The sequence below is a fragment of the Bos indicus genome, chromosome 3 (genome assembly GCF_029378745.1).
Source record: "Bos indicus isolate NIAB-ARS_2022 breed Sahiwal x Tharparkar chromosome 3, NIAB-ARS_B.indTharparkar_mat_pri_1.0, whole genome shotgun sequence".
Taxonomy (NCBI): Eukaryota; Metazoa; Chordata; class Mammalia; order Artiodactyla; family Bovidae; genus Bos; species Bos indicus.
The window spans coordinates 97849173-97866032 of NC_091762.1; the positions used below are offsets into that span (position 1 = coordinate 97849173).

The 16860-nt window shown below is 48.1% G+C and overlaps 1 protein-coding gene across 5 annotated transcripts in view; it reads left to right on the forward strand.

Annotated features, from left to right (window-relative positions):
- Positions 1-16860, forward strand: part of AGBL4 (AGBL carboxypeptidase 4) — a 1471661-nt gene that overhangs the window by 1327496 nt on the left and 127305 nt on the right. For all 5 annotated transcript variants that reach the window (XM_070786575.1, XM_070786574.1, XM_070786577.1 and 2 more), the window contains one exon: positions 9260-9374. In XM_070786575.1, the coding sequence (XP_070642676.1) occupies positions 9260-9374 (115 nt within the window). The remainder of the gene's footprint in view (positions 1-9259; positions 9375-16860) is intronic.

Consider the following 16860-nt stretch of genomic DNA (forward strand, 5'->3'; position numbering starts at 1 on the left):
CCTCCCTCTTTGTTTCAGACAAGAAGCCTGCACTTCAGAGGGAGGGAGTGATCACCCAAAGATAAGAAGCTCAGAGGCTTGGCTAGGGGTTCTGGATCCCCCAGTCAGCCACCTTAGCTGCCTCCTTAGCATCTCACTTCCAGCTTCCTTCTTCCCCTGTCCTTGCAATAACCTCTCCCAGGGCCATCCGGATTGTACCACCTCCTTTACTGGCAGCCATCTGTCCGTTACTAATCTTGGCAGCAGCCCCATTCCCCCAGCTGATCAGATGCAACTGTTTTGTCCTTGTTTGTGAAAAGACAGTAGCCTTATTATTGATACTTTATCCCTGGCAGCCCAAGCTCCCATACCTGCCCCCTCTGTGGGCAGCAGACAGAGGGCAGGGTCACCATCCCTTTCACAGATGAGGCCTGAAGCACAGAGAAGTCTGTAGTTCTCAGGTGCTCTCCCCCTTGACCCTGCCTTCCCCCAAGAGGAGTCTGAGTGGTGCTGAGTTTATCAGTGGCCTCAAGCTGTATTGCAGCTTTTCAACCAGCTCTTTAGTCTTTGGCAGAGATTTTGAATGCCTTCCACTACCTTCTCAAGGTCACCTCCAAACTCCTCAGCGTGACATTGAAAATACTCCATGACCTGGCTCTTGCCACATCTCACTATATGCCAGTCCCACCCACAACCTAATCCCTGGAAGAACTCTCTTCTTCCCACCACTGGGCTTCTGCATCTGCTGCTGCTCTGCCTAGGAAGTCTTGTGCCTACTCCTTGCCACCTGGCAAACACCCCCTCCTCTCCCAAGGTTCATTTCAAGTACCTTCTCTGGGTCAAAGGATGTTCAAACTGCTGCACAATTGCACTCATCTCACATGCTAGCTGCTCAAAATCCTCCAAGTCAGCCTTAAACAGTACATGAACCAAGAATTTCCAGATGTTCAAACTGGATTTAGAAAAGGCAAAGAAACCTGAGATCAAATTGCCAGCATCCGTTGGATCATAGAAAAAGCAAGAGAATTCCTGAAAAACATCTACTTCTGCTTTATTCACTACACCAAAGCCTTTAACTGTGTGGGATAATAACAAACTGTGGAAAATTCTTCAAGAGATGGGAATACCAGACCACCTTATCTGCCTCCTGAGAAATCTGTATGCAGGTCAAGAAGCAATAGTTAGAACCAGACATGGAATAACACACCGGTTCCCAATTGGGCAAGGAGTATGTCAAGGCTGTATATTGTCACCCTGATTATTTAACTTCTATGCAGAGAACATCATGCAAAATGCTGGGCTGGATGAAGCATAAGCTGGAATCCATATTGCTGGGAGAAACATGAATAACCTTAGGTATGTAGATGTCACCACCTTTATGGCAGAAAGCAAAGAGGAACTAAAGAACCGTTTGATGAAAGTGAAGGAGAGTGAAAAAGCTGCCTTAAAGCTCAACATTCAAAACCCGAAGATCATAGCATCCAATCCCATCACTTCATGGTAAATAGATGGGGGAAAAGTGGAGACAGTGACAGATTTTATTTTCTTGGACTCCAAAATCACTGCAGCCATGAAATTACAAGACACTTGCTCCTTGGAAGAAAAGCTATAACCAATCTAGATAGCATATTGAAAAGCAGAGACATTACTTTGCCAACAAAGGTCCATCTAGTCAAAGCTATGGTTTTTCCAGTAGTCGTGTATGGATGTGAGAGTTGGACCATAAAGAAAGCTGAGTTCCAAAGAATTGATGCTTTTGAACTGTGGTGTTGGAGAAAAGACAACATGTGGTGTTGTCTCCTTTGGACAGCAAGGAGATCCAACCAGTCCATCCTAAAGGAAATCAGTCCTGAATATTCATTGGAAAGACTGATGCTGAAGCTGAAACTCCAGTACTTTGGCTGTGTTCTGATGCAAAGAACTGACTCACTAGAAAAACCCTGATGCTGGAAAGATTTAAGGCAGGAGAAGGGGAAGACAGAGGATGAGATGGTTAGATGGCATCACCGACTCAATGGACATGAGTTTGAACAAGCTCTGGGAGATGGTGAAGGACAGGGAATCCTGGCATGCTGAAGCCCATGGGGTCGCAAAGAGTCAGATACGACAGAGCGAGCAAACTGAACTGGGCCCCCTGGCCCCGACCCTTCAGCCCCCTGCCTTGGCTCTGCATTGTGGGTTGCTCAGTGGTCATCTTTTTTGCCCCAATTTGTTACACGTTTGTTTTGCATTTTTTTGTTCTCCCTCTAAACCTGAGCTTTTTGAGGCCCAGGGCTGGATCTTAGAGTGCCATTTTCTGCATTTGTGAAATGGGTATTGTCTTATTCACCTCATGGGACTATTTGAGGAGCAAAGTCTGTCTTGGCTTAGGATACTAAATCTGAGTTCAGAAAGAGGAACCTCCAGTTCACACAGTCAGTAAAGTGCAGGAAGAGCTTTGAAGTTGGGTCTCCCAAGCCTTTACCCTCTCAGGGGTGGGAAGCACTAGAAGGCCAAGCTTCTCACCTGGAAGAACTCAGTGCTCAGGCTGCCCCACAGCATCCAATATGCATGTGCAGGTGAGGCTGCGCAGGCTCAGGGGTGAGGTGGCGCGCCCAGGACCACACAGCTAATCCATGGTGGATGTGGCCCTGGGGCCTGTCTCCCAAGTCCTGGTCTTCCTCTGTCCCCATCTCTGTAACTTTCCCTTGAGATACACAGTTCATCCTTCCTGAGACAGCTGAACACAGGCAGCGTTCCCCCACTTCGCCAGTGAGGAACAGAGGCAGGGTCTTCCCCGAAGGTCTCCCAGCCCCCTGGGGACACCCTAGACTACAGCCGCACGGGGCGCAGCTCAGGCTGTCTTCCCCAGACCCAGGTCTCAGCTGGACCCCTCCCCAGCCTCCCTTGTTCTGGGTAGGGCGATAGAATCTAAGGCCTGAGAGGATGAGAACCTTTGGTTCTGTTAACTCTTTTTCCCTATTAACTGGCTCCGTGACCTTGAGCAGAGGACAGACATGTGAGGCCTGGTCATCCCCATCTGGCTGGGACCTCGGTTCTCGCAACCGAGCTGCTGCTGCACCTGCTGCTGGGAGCAGAGTGAAGTCCTGTTGTGGCAGAGCTCAACGTGGGTGGCATTTAGGGGGGCAGGGCTGTGACTTTCTCAAGGCTCTGCTTGGTGGGGGGACGGCTGCTTCCCCAAACCCCCACTCTTGGCCTCCAAGCAGCTGAACTGTCCTTCCTCTGAAGCTCCAATGTGAGAGGTCAAGGCCACCCCTGCATGGTCCTGTAGCAGTGTGTGTGTGAGCCGGATCTCTGGAGCCTCGCTGCCTGGAACTAAACCTCGGCCCTCCCACTCCGTACACGGTGACCTTGGGGATGTTCCACAACCTCTCCGGGTCTCAGTCCCTTTTTCCCTAAAGGGAAATAATAATAGGAATTCTGCCTCAGAGGGTTGTTGTGGAGATGAAATGAGTTAGTGTCCATAAAACATGTAAGATGGTGCTTGGTGTGCAGTCAGCGCTGAGTAAGTACTATTTATAGAGAGGGAGGCAGCATTGATGGGGCATCTTCCAGGTGCCCAGAGTACTTCCTCTAATCCTCACTGGGAACCCAAACCCAGGTGCGTGACTCCTGTACCCCATGTGCTGCCTTCCTTCCTCGGCTCCTTCGCCAAAAGAGCCATTAGCTCACCCCTTCCATTTACCTGCTGGGAGACCCGGCTGCAAGTTAGAAGTTTGGCCCAGACTTGATCTCAGGTCCAGGGAGTGTTCTTGCCCTGAAGCTTCCTGGAGTTGGTGGGACATCGCTCACTGAAAAGTCCCATCTGCAGAGCACTTGTCAACTCCAGGCCCTTTGTAAATGAATCCTTAAGCCCACCTGTGTGAAAGGCTGCCATGGAGAGGTACACCTACGTCTGGAGGTGGCTGGGCAGTGGGCAGAGCTGAGGTTTCAGACTTGAGCCACCGGGACACCTGAGTCAGAGTCCCATCACTCTCATCCCCTCACTGGGACCCCCATCAAGTCCTTAACTCTCAGAGCCTGTTTCTCTGCCTATAAAATGGCAGCAACCTGGTCCTCCAGGGCTTGCTGTGAGGATTTATGGAGCCCCCCTCCAGCTGCCAAGGGGCCCACCAGGCCCTCCCTTGGAAGCTCACTCCTCAGGGGTGTCCTGTGGGCCAGGCAAAGGATGGTGAGAACATGCATGTGTGCACACACACACTCACAACCACCAGGACACCAAGACACACACTCATACAATACACACACACACACACACACACACTCTCTCACACACACACACTCTCTCTCTCACACACACAACCACCAGGACACCAGGACCAAGCACAAGCTAAGACTGCCCACAGTGAAGTGGTGACCTTTGCCCCTTCCTCCCTCCTCTCTCTCATCATTTTCCTCCCTCCTCTATCCCGCACCTCTTCTTCATCTCCTCCTCCCTGCTCTCTCCCATACAGCCTCATATATGCAGGAAACTAGATCCAGGAAGGGGTTGTCATGGGGCCTTTTACTTTCCCAAGCTTGTCTTTTCGTCTGTGAAATGGGCAGAGTTGGAGAAGGGAGGGTTAGAACTTAGACTCTGTGAACATCAGGCTCTTCGGGGCCAGCCTTCCTGGGATTCCATAATCTGGGTCCTTGCGCTCAGCTACGGGCAGTCAGGGTAGAGCCTAGAGGACTCCTGTCACATGACCCACACTCAGCCCAGCAGAGACACCCCTCCACTGGACCCCAAATGTCCTGCTTCAAGCCTGGGCTCTTCCCACTGTGTATCCTTCCTCTTAGCAGAGAGAGCAGCAATACCTTACACAGAACTCTCTAGAGAAAAATCATGCAAGCATATATCCAAATAATTTGCAAATCCCATGCAAATAGACTCCTGGCTCGTCCCATGTTGGTTTCATGGCAATGGTACCACTTTGAAACCAGTAGAACTGGACTGAATCCCAGTCAGGCCCCTGGGAGACACTCAGCAAATAATGTCACCATCCCGACTTGGTTTCCCTGTCTGAAAAGTGGAATCAGTCCAGCTACTGAACATAGTAGTAGTACCTGTCACTGGACCATCTCTCTTTGTGACTGCACCACACAGCTTGTGGGATCTTAATTCCCTGACCAGGGATTCAGCTCGTGCCCTCAGCAGTGAAAGCATGGATTCCTAGCCATTGGACAACCAGGAAGTTCCTGGGTCCATCTTTATTCATTCATTTCACACGTATCTATTGACCATTTGCCTTGCCCCAGTGCTGAGCTGGATGCTGACAAAATTCTGGCCAAGAGCTGGAGCTGTGTCCTTGCCCTTCTGGAGCTCACAGCCTGGACAGAAGATAGATTTGCACAGCAGATGCAAGCCTCAGTCCCCCACACTCAGAGGTACTGAAACTACAATTTTCCTTACATTTCTAAAACTGAACTCAGTTTCCATTTCGAGGCCCCATTCTGCCAGGGGCCAGAAACTTAATCTCTGTAATCTTGGTGTCACCTTTCCCCAAGGTTGTATGGTTTAAGCCAAGACTTCTGCTGCTCCTGGGGGTGGTAGACAAGTAGTCTTCTCATCAGTGTCATCATCTACCCACAATGCTTACCCTCCATCAGTGGCATCCTTGTGACTCTCTGGGTCTTGGTCAGTGCAGAGCCCCTGCAGGTCACCAGCATGCCAGACCCTGGTTCCTGACTGCAAGCCTCTTTATCTTTGCTGGCTCTCTGCTAGGTTCGTGCTCCTACTACTGCCTTTTCCACCTTCAGGACATCCATCTATTATTATTATTACTTCCCTCCAAACCGCATTCCAGGCTGCAGCCAGGGGAAACTATCTCCAATGGCCAGATCTGACCCTGACTTTGGCAATGGCTCTCCTGAGCTGTTCATATTCTTCAGCAGGACCAGCAAGCCCCTATTTACCTCTCCTGCTTCTCTCTTAACATCTTCCCACCCCACACCTTCAGCTAAACCAAATAAGAGCAATTGAGTAAACAACACACTTCCTATGTGCTGGATACTTTGCTCACATTAACTAACTCAGATCCTTATAATACTAGTCTTGTTCTTAATTGATGAGGAAACTGAGAAACAGGGAGGTTAAGGCCACAGATTTAGTCCAGTTTGAATGTCTGTGCCTTTAGTCATGAAGCTATGCCACCTGGAACTGAAGAACTCTCTTAAGAAACAGGTTGTCTTCTGTCTCGCCTACTAATCTCTGTGTAAGACTTCCCCTGCCTGGAACACCATCTCCTGGCACCTCTTTCGTCTGGTTCACTCTACTCATTCTTTAAGTTTCCACAATCCCTTCTTGACTCCCAGGCTTGGTCGGGAGACCCCGGGGTTCCTAGGGCTCCTTGTGCTGTTCCCATGAGAGCCTTTGTTGGTAGGAGCTGCTGTCCCCCCATGCGCCCCTCTGAGCAGGAACCTATTATACATCTTGGAATGACAAGCTGCTCCTGGCATGGACCTGATCCTGTGAATGTTTATAGAATAAGTAATTATCAGCTCAACTAACACTCTACTTTGTCCAGGTCAAATGAATTCCTGGGGCTAATCTACCAATGGGCATTTATTGGGCATCTGCTGTGTGCCTGGCTCTGTACAGCAGGAGAAATAGCAATATTGAACCTTTAGTTGTGGTTTGTTTGATGCAGGTCATCACGGCCACGTGAGGTCGGCACAGGGCAGTGAGGTCGGCCACCCAGCTTCCATTTCCAAACTCTGCCACTTTTCCTTCTCTTCCTCCACCCTGTCTAGCCCCCAGTCCTGCTTTCTTCCACCTTCCTGATGAAGGATCTGCAAACTTGTTTACTGAAGGGGCAGAGACTGATCTTCAGGGGGTGGATTATGTCTCCCAGAAGGAGGAAGTGTAGTCTCCTCATTTGACAGATGAGGATTCTGGTACTTTGAGGGAAAGGAATGAAGTAGGTGGAATCATAACCTGTCACTGTGGGATGCATCCTTGGGAATTACTCTGTTCTTTCATCTGAGTTTAAAGATGAGCCAAAACTAGAACCCAGGTTCTCTGACTCCTGGTTTGTTGGCTTCTCCAGCTCAGTATCCTTGTTCCCAGATCCCACAGTCAGTCAGCTTCACAGACCACAACACCTAGTTCTAGGCTGCATTCTGATTTTTATTACCCCCACTGCGTTCCAACCTTTGATCTAAGTGACTTTATGAGAGCACATTCCAATGCTCAGGTGCTGGGACCAGCAGTCAAAATGCAGGAGTTATAAGTCAGTCCCACAGAATTCTTCCAGATCATTACCTCTGTATCAGGATGAGGAAACTGGTCAAAGAAAACTAACAACCAGTGAGGAGTCCATGCAGACCTCCAAGTCTGCACACTCTTTGCTACCTTGGTCCATTCCATACTTGTGGCCCATACTGGGGGATGGCATTTCCTCTCCACTCTTGCTCTGGCATTTCTCCTCATTTTCCTCTTCACTTACCAACCCCTCCCCACACCAAATAAAGGTGAAAGATCTCCTCCCAATTTCCTCCTCAATGGGAAAGATTCCTGTTGAACTGAGTCTGACCTCTAGCCAAGAGATGAGTCTAAAACTTCTGCTTTCCTTGCCCCACGCTCACTCTGGGTGGCTGCAGCCTCCGGTCTGGCTTTGTTTCCTCTCATCCTCTTATTAGCTGCCTAATCGGCAGCACAATTAATCTGCTCATCTGTGAAGGAGGATGGCTCACAGTGAACTGCTCCATTTCCAGAAGCCATTCTCTGAGGCAGCATGGCCAGGCCCTGAGCACTGTCTGGCTCCTTGATGGAGGGCTGCCCCGGGAGCTGGGGTCAATTAGTGGACAGATTAAGCAATTATTAGCCCCTAACAAGGGTGCTTGGCATCATTACCCTGCCTATTTACTAGCAAACCACAGCTTTCCTATGAAAACCAACAAATAAATTAGGGCATCTGGTCTACCGCCGCGTCAGCCATGCAGTAAATGATGTCCAACTGGCTCTCGGCTGCCAATGGATTCTCAGCCCAAGATATCCCTCCCCGGTCACAGCAGCTCTGGAACGTGCCATAGAGTGACTTATCATTCCAATAGCTAAGTGCCCGCCACTGGGCACATGGATTGTTCTTAGTTACCCCGCTGCTTCCTCCTGTCTGGCTGTCAAAACCTACATATCTGTCAGGGCCCAGCTCAAAGCTTCTTTCTCCTTGATACATTTTCTGCTCTCTCCAGCAGGGGAAGAGCTCTCTCAGTTCTCCTTCTGTGCTTTTGGAAGGGTTGTGTGCTCTCCTGTCAGTTTCCAGCATGGCAGGTGTCTCATGGAATGCCAGAGTTCCATTTTGTCTATTTTTTTCAGGTCTCCGAGGAATAAGTAGAAACATAGAGAGGGTCGGGGCAAAGATCAGTTCTTGTTTCCTTACCTCCTCCCCTATAGATGTGTGCAGGCCATGGCCAGGACATCAACAAAGGTGGTGACAGGGTCAGGTTTGGGCTTCAGGACAATCCCTGTGGCTGTAGTGATAAGGGCACCTTCTAGAGGTTTTTGCTGTCACCTAGGCCAGCTCTGGTTGCTCTCATCCAGGCTAGATGTGATGGTGGCCTAGAACAGAAGAGAGGCAGGGGGATGGAGATGAGGGGCAGATTTGCTAGTTTCAGAGAAGAGACTCGGGGACTGCCTGCCTATAGGAAAAGAGTCATGGAGGAGACAGTCCTAAATCTGGTGACCAGGAGGCAAGGTGGGGTTTGTCCTAGTGAGAAGCCGAGAAGGCAGCCAGCCCTGGAGTCTGGAAACAGAGGACCCTTTAAGTGGGGAAAGGAGTAGAGTTGGGGGTATTGACAAAACCTCCCTGTCTTTTTGTGACTTCTCTCTGTTTCCTGGTGTACTCATCAGCCTCATGAGGACTGAGACCTCTCAAGGTCCTCGGCCCCGCAATCATCCAAACTAATGTCAGCCTTTAGCTAGTAGTGGACCCATTAGGGAGCAACTCTGCTTTTATTGTTCAGTTATCCTGCCTCTCCCCTATCTCTGTCTGTCAAGACTCCAAGGCATAGCTCACATGCTGTCTTTTCCTAGAGGCCCTTCCTGTGCTCTTGAGCAGGACATGCTGTCCTCCAGGCCTTGAACTTCAATATTACATCTTGAGCTGTCTCCTGGAAACAGAGATATTATTTGTAAAATTCACTGGGCAATACCTAATTCATAGCCATGTACCCGCAGTGGCTAACAACATAGGCCCCCACATCACCTATTGATCTCTCACTGTTTTTCCCAGCTGAGGAAAGGTGCTCCCTCCTTCCTGAAATATGTTGACACTAACCCAGATGCTTCTTTTTTTCCCAGGGATCATTGACTTCCTCATAAGCCAGCACCCTATTGCTCGTGTCCTACGGGAACACCTGGTCTTCAAGATTGCACCCATGCTCAACCCTGATGGTGTCTACCTGGGCAATTACAGGTGAGGGATGGGGGAGAATGCTTGGATGGTGGTATGAAAGCAAGAAGAAAAAGGGGCTATGTTTTTGAGGAGCAATTTTCAGACTACCCATGAGTTCATCAGAAGTTTCACCCCAGCTCCTGAGGATGTGATGAGCTGGTCTTGGCTAGTTCATGCACAGTCCTGTGAGGTCACTTGCTGGAGTTTCCTGGGCAGTTTGCTGGATAAGGAACCAGGAGACCTAGTATCAGTTTTGGTGCCTACTTCTTGTGTAACCTTGGGGAATTCACTTTCCCTCTCTGATGCATTGCAGTTTCTCTTGCATAATTAAGATAATAATTACTTACCTGGCAGGGCACTTGTGAGCATCAGTGCTGACAAAGAAACAGTGGCGATGAATGTGCTTTTGAGCATATGGTGGTGATGACAGTTACCATTTTGCTTCTGGATTTCTTCTTGGCGATTATTAATGAAGGAGAGCAGCAGCCTGCATCATGTGGGCAGCATTTCTCTTTGGTGTGAGCATACTGGCTTGCCCCACACTCACTCATGCACTTTACATCTTGAGCTCTTTCTCCTGGCTTAGCCCCATAATTTACAGCTGAAAATTCCACTGCCCGGGGAACCATCTGCTGAGAGAACATTGAATCCTCTGAGATAGAGTGTGTTATTAGCCTTATTTCACCTTTGAGGCAACAGACTGGGCCAAAGTCACACAACCAGTAAATCATTGACTAACTTCACTGCCCAAATTATACAGCTTGAGAGCTGATTGGTCCTAGAAGTCCCAAGGTAACATTCAAGCGCCCCAGCTTTGATGTAAGACTCTGTGTGACCTGTTGCCTCACCCCCCACCCTCTAGTCTTAGAATCATTGCTCTGGCCACTCTAAGGAAGACCTGGCTCCTTACACAGGTTCTGTTGGGGCCTGATACCTCACCTTCATAAAGGCCCTCTGTCCAGGGCTTCCTAGTCTCGTCCTCATGTCACTTTGTGTGATTTTGTGTTAGTTGCTCAGTGGTATCTGACTCTTTGTGACCCCATGGACAGTAGCCCACCAGGCTTCTCTGTTCATGGAATTCTCCAGGCAAGACTACTGGAGTGGATAGCCATTCCCTTCTCCAGGAGATCTTCCCAACTCAGGGATCAAACTCAGGTCTCCTGCACTGCAGGCAGATTCTTTACTCTCTAAACTACCAGTGAAGACCCCTCATCTCACTAATCCTTCCTTGCAACTCAGTTTGTACATCTTCTTCTGAAAAACATCCCCCAACCCCCCAAAAAGAATTGGCCATTCCCTTCTCTGAGCTCCCACAGGCCTGCCTATTGAATGTCTTACCCCATTGCAAGGACCCCAAGGTCCTAAAACCACCAGAGGGGAAACACTGAGCCTTAATGGTCCTTGTGTTCCCCAGTGCCTATCATCAAGGGTCAGCATGTAGTAGATACTCAAAAAGAGTTTGGTGGATACAAAAAAAAAAAAAAAAGAGATGACTTTCCTGATGAAGGCACGGAGGTTCAGAGATCAAATGGGACTTGCCCAAGGTCAGTGGCAGAGCTCAGACCAGAACCCACATTTCCTGACATCCCATCAGGTCCTTTTGAAACAGAGCTGGTTTAATGCTTTCCCAGAGTGTGGCAGTTGGGTCCACAGAGGCTTCCTAGTACCCCTGGGTATGAGTTAGACAGAACCCACGGGAGGCATGATGCCTTAATTAAAGACAGTTTTGCTTCCTCTTAATTGGCTCAAGTCATGGTTCATTAGCACTGGCAGATTTTATGGCTGCTGCAGGCCTGGGAGCAGTGCCTTTCCACCTTTCCTGGACAGAATGCAATGTTGGCGATAATGGTGGTGGAAAGACCATTTGATTGATGTTAACATTTCTGGTTAATTACAAGAGCAGCCATGGTCAGAGAGAGGTCAGTACTGTCCATTCCACATACTTATTTATGTCATCATATGCTGTCCAGGGATAACCAGTTGGAAAGAGGTCTTTGACCTTGGCCAAAATGCCTCCTCTTTCTGGGCTTCAGATAGCCATTGGGGGTGGTGCTGGGGTGGTAACTGCTTCCTATATGTCCCCAAGCTGTCCAAGTTTTGTGATTTGGGCCTTTCAGGATAAAAGAATTCCACCCCTCAGAAATGGTTCTGTACTGAAGTTCAAAATCTCAGCCTTCTCCCAATGAGAGTATGTGATTCTCATTACAAGAGTTGAAGAAAATCTATAACCACAGGCATTAATCCTCTTGCTAAAACAGCTCTGAGTAGCAACAAAAAGCCTATCGATCATGAAAATTCACCATTAAATATTTGGGGGATGTGAAAAATAATAATCAAGCCTACAAATGGAGAGTTTCAAGGTACCTTAGAGGTTCTGTAGGCCAGCCCCTCACAGAGCTACCCTACAGGCCACAGCACAGTGTCCCATGGTTTGGTGGGACTTGCCCAGGCATTATAGGGAGAGAATGGATTTAGAGTTCAAGTAAATTTGGGAAACATACAGTTAGGCAAAGTTAAAAACTCTCTTCTACACTAAGATTTTTCCATTTTGAATACGCTAGGAAACAGGAATCCCAAGAGGGGAATATAGTGTTCAGTGTTTCCCAAAGAAATCCCTTTCCCCACCACCCCTCACCTGCTCCACCACCACCCTGTCCCCAGGGGGGTTTGGGATTATTAAACACCTGGAGAATGCCAGTCCAAGAATTCTGCTTGCTCATCCCCCAGTGCCATGTCAGGCGCTCACACACTTGTCTCATTTAATGCTAGCAGCAACTCTGTGAAGAAGGATCTTTGTGAGGCTTTCTATGCTTGCAAATAATAAAAATCTACTCCATGCCCTCCAGGTGCCTCTTCTGCCCCCACCCCTCCTCCTCTTTTTCCTTCTCTTTTTCTTCTCCTATGCTAAAGAACCATGTAATCGAATCTAGAAAGAGGAGTCCAATTTCCCAGCTTTGACCATGCAAAGCTGTCTGATTCTTTGTGATGCCATGGAGTATACAATCCATGGACTTCTCTAGGCCAGAATACTGGAGTGGGTAGCCGTTCCCTTCTCCAGGGCATCTTCCCAACCCAGAGATTGAACCAGGCTCTGCTATATTGCAGGTATATTCTTTACCAGTTGAGCTACCAAGAAAGCCCTATTTTAATAATACAAGTACCAATACCATGGTATTTATAGTAAAATAGACAAGGTGCACTCTAGCATTTAATGGCTGATGATGACACCTGTCCCATGATAGATGATGTACTTTGTGTAAAAGAGCAGCAGTGTTTACTTACTAGACTCCTATGTGTTCTCCCAGACTCTGGATTATGGGAGGAGCAGAGAGAACCAGAGTTATAGCAGCCACCGTACACTCTCTGGCAGCCCTCTATAATAGGAGCTGGTGTAACAGGAGATAACAACCGTATTATGGCGTCTAATAAAAACACAGGCCAACTATACTATCTGTCTCACTTTTGTTGTTTAGCTCCTAAGTTGTGTCTGACTCTCTTGAAATCCCATGGACTATAGCCCACAAGGCTCCTCTGTCTGTGGGATTTCCCAGGCAAGAATACTGGAGTGGTTTGCCATTTCCTTCTCCAGAGGATCTTCCTGACCCAGAGATCGAACCCCTGTCTCCTGCATTGACAGGTGGATTCTTTACCACTGAGTCACCAGGGAAGCCCTGTCTTTGCTGTATCTATCTCACTTACTACACTCCAATAAAACTGGCCATTTTCTTCAGTTTAGGTCTGAGATTTAATGCCACTTCACAGAAAGGCCAGGCTTCCCTAGTGGCTCAGAAGATAAAGAACCTGGCTGCAATGCGGCAGATATGAGTTCAATCCCTGGGTCAAAAAGATCCCCTGGAGAAGGGAATGGCAGCCCACTCCAATATTCTTGCCTGGAGAATTCCATGGACAGAGGAGCCTGGCAGGCTATAGTCCATGGGGTCAGAAAGAGTCAGACATGACTGAGCGACTAATACACGCACACACACACACACACACACACACACAGAAAGGCCTGCCTAGATTCTCCAATATAAATTAGGTTTCCCATTACCCTCTTTCAAGAGCACTCTGAACTATCCTTTCAGAGCCCTTGCCCCAGTTTGTAATCATGTGCTTGTCTATTGAATGACTGTCTCCACCTCTAGACTGTAAGCTCCCTGAAATCAGGACTTTATCCCCAAAGCCTGGCACAGTTCCCAGGACAGAACCAGCCTTTGATATATAATTATCCAAATGAGTCAATAAACTCCAGAGCAGTGCTTAGTAACTAGGAAGTGGCACAGGGGCTTCCTTAATGCCTCAGACACTTAAAAATCTGCCTGCAGTACAGGAGATATGGATTTGATCTCTGGGTTGGGAAGATCCCCTGGAGAAGGAAATGGCTACCCGCTCCAGTATTCTTGCCTGGAGCTGTGTTCACAGGTAGAGCAATCATCACCAGATGCCCTCAGCTCCCAACCCTTTATTTTCAGCAACTCAGCCTCCTAACCCTGGTTGTTTTGACCTTATGCTGTTGTGACATAAACACTATAATGAGCTGCTCTAATGATTTAGGGAGCTTTGGGTTCAGAGCCACACTTAGTTCTTGTACAGGGCATTACACTTAGAAACCACCTTGGATCATTACCACAGCTGTTTGAGAAAGGAAAGTCAGTTTTTATTATATCCATTTGAGCAAAGGGGAAACCAAGTCTGCAGAGATGAAGAGCTGTGTTTAAGGTCCCTTGGTGTGTTCGGGGCTCCCTACACTGCCAGACACTGCCAGTGTCCTACAAGCTGGAGGCAGAAGCAGAGAACTAGCGGAACTAGAGAACTAGTAGCTTTCCCTACTCTCCTGAGCCTTCTCATCCTGGGGCAAGACCCGTCTCTCCCTGGCTTCAGTTCCCCTCTGCCTTCTTGGAAGAGGAAAATGAAGTGCAGATACTTCTCATCATTTAGCAGAGGCGCTGGAGATAGGCTCTGTCAAGAATGGTACAGCTACAGCACAGATGAACCTGGGGGATGTTATGCTAAGCGAAATAAGCCAGACACAAAAAGACAGATATTTTATGATTCCACTAATATGAAGTACTTAAGAGTAGTCAAAATCATAGAGACAGAAAGTAGAATGGTGATTTCCAAGGGCTGGCTGGTGGAGCTGGGGGAGGAGAGTTATCGTTTAATGGGTATAGAGTTCCAGTTTTACGAGAGGAAAAGGTTTGGAGATAGCTGGTGGTGATGGTTGCACAACATTGTAAACATACTTAATACTACTGAATTGTACACTTAAAAATGATTAAAATGCTACATTTTATGTTATGTGCATTTTATCACAATGTAAAAATAGCGGTATAACATATCAATGCAATTTGAGCATCTTTGGAGAGGTTTAGGGGGGGGATCTCAGGCCTGGAAGGATGGAGGGATAAACACTGTAACTTCAGATGCTTATAGAGATGAGAGTTACGAGGCAGAGGTGGGCAGGCCTTTGGCGTCCAGGGGGATGGGCTGAGGAGGTCCACGGTTGTTGGTGGCTCTCACCGTCCTGCAGTGGGTCGGCCATCCCCACACAGTGGAGCCTTATTCTCTCTCTCCGCCACTTCCTCCTCCCCATCACTTGCTTTTCAGAGGAGACACCCTCCGTCCCTACCTGTACCCCACCGGGCCCGGGTGATGTGCAGTTTTCCTTGCAGCTGAGAAACAGACTCTCCATCTCTACATGACAATACGAATCTCTGCATTAGGTTTGCATTTCTTAATTAGGTGCTTGTCATTGTGTGTTCCACAGAGTCACATATAAGTAAACAGTCGTAGACCTTTGAATAAATTTATTGGTTTTATTTATGTTTCTGGGCATAAAAATCTATAATTACCAGGTACAGCCTCCGTATAACTGATATTTAATGACAATTACTTTTTGTTACCATAGAAATGAGCCCAACGTAGTTACCCATAATTTCTCATTTCCCAAACCTCACACATGCTGAATTGCAATATTACCATAGTAATTGCCTATTAGTCATCATAAAATACGCAGTTACCCAAAAGATATCAGGATGCTGTGAAATTTCTCATCTTTGGGAAGCCTCAGTGCTTCTTGAGAGTCTGGAGATGGGGGAGAGGAACAGAACTCCACGGGTGGTGCAGAAATGATTCAGCTTTATCGCACGGCGCTGCAGACCCCGCAGTGGAAACGGATGCTGCTACAACCCGCAGACTTGCAACACATTCTGTCTGTTGGCCCTGGTGAGCTTTACGTAGCAAAGAATGCTCCAGCGCAGTAAATCCAATTTAACTAAGGTTTGTCGAGGGCCTGCTGAGTGTCAAGCCCTGTGCTGCGCCTTAGGGAAGCAGATGGAGATCAGAGGCAGCCTTTGGCAATAAGAGGCCCAGTATTTGTACTAGAAGGGTGTGTGTCATGCTGTGGAAGCCTGGACATCATCAGAGCTAGTGTCTAAGTGCCTACTAACCACACATTATAGATATCATCCCTGCTAACACTCAAAACAACCCTGAGGTGGAGGTAGTATTATGGCCCCTTTTTAATTAGAGAAGCAAATTGAGGCCCAGAGATACCAAAGAACTTGCCCCGGGTCCCCTAGCAGGAAGGGTCAGATCAGGTTTATGAATCCAAGCTGGCCAGGCCTAGCCTGCTACAAATTAAATCCGTGGCTACACTGTATCGTAAACGCAGGGAGTGATTCCTTCTGACTATGGGTGATGAGGGAAGGTTTTTGAAGAATGTATACAGTCCACCAGACATAGAAGGGATATAAGGAGAAATTTTTACAGCAATCATCATTACATATGGCAGAGGGTAAAACACCAGGGGAGGTATTTCCTGCACACACATACACACACTTACAAACACAAACATAACACACATATAGATACACACATAGGGACACATACACATGCATGTACAGACGCTGTAACCGACCAACCCCACTCACCTCAATAGCCAAAGAAGGAAACATTCTTAACTGTCCAAAATAGAACGGAAAACAAAATTAGCTATGTAAAAAATATGCATCAGTGTTCTATTTGTTCTTCGACAAGCATAAAACTGCGCGTTTTTCATCAACTGGAAGTGAGCACAAAGATCCACTGCAAGTTGCCTCACCAACTGGTATCTGCCAGCCACTTCTCACTATGCCTCCTTCCCCACACAGGCCACCTGCCCGCCCCCCCCCCCCCTTGCCAGCTTGCTGCCTCTCTCAGCCTCGTCAGCCTTAGAGTGGGATGGGGCCTCAGAGATAGCTTGTGCATGGCCCCACCTAGGGCAGGGGAACCTTAAGAAGCGCCACACTGATGCCAGCTCTGACTATTAGAGGCTGTTTATATCCACACTAATGGAGAAGGAAATGGCAACCCACTCCAGTGTTCTTGCTGGAGAATCCCAGGGACGGTGGGGCCTGGTGGGCTGCTGTCTAGGGTTGCACAGAGTCAGACACGACTGAAGTGACTTAGCAGCAGCAGCATATCCACACTAAATCTGTCAGCCATCATTTCTGCTTTCTGCCCCTGA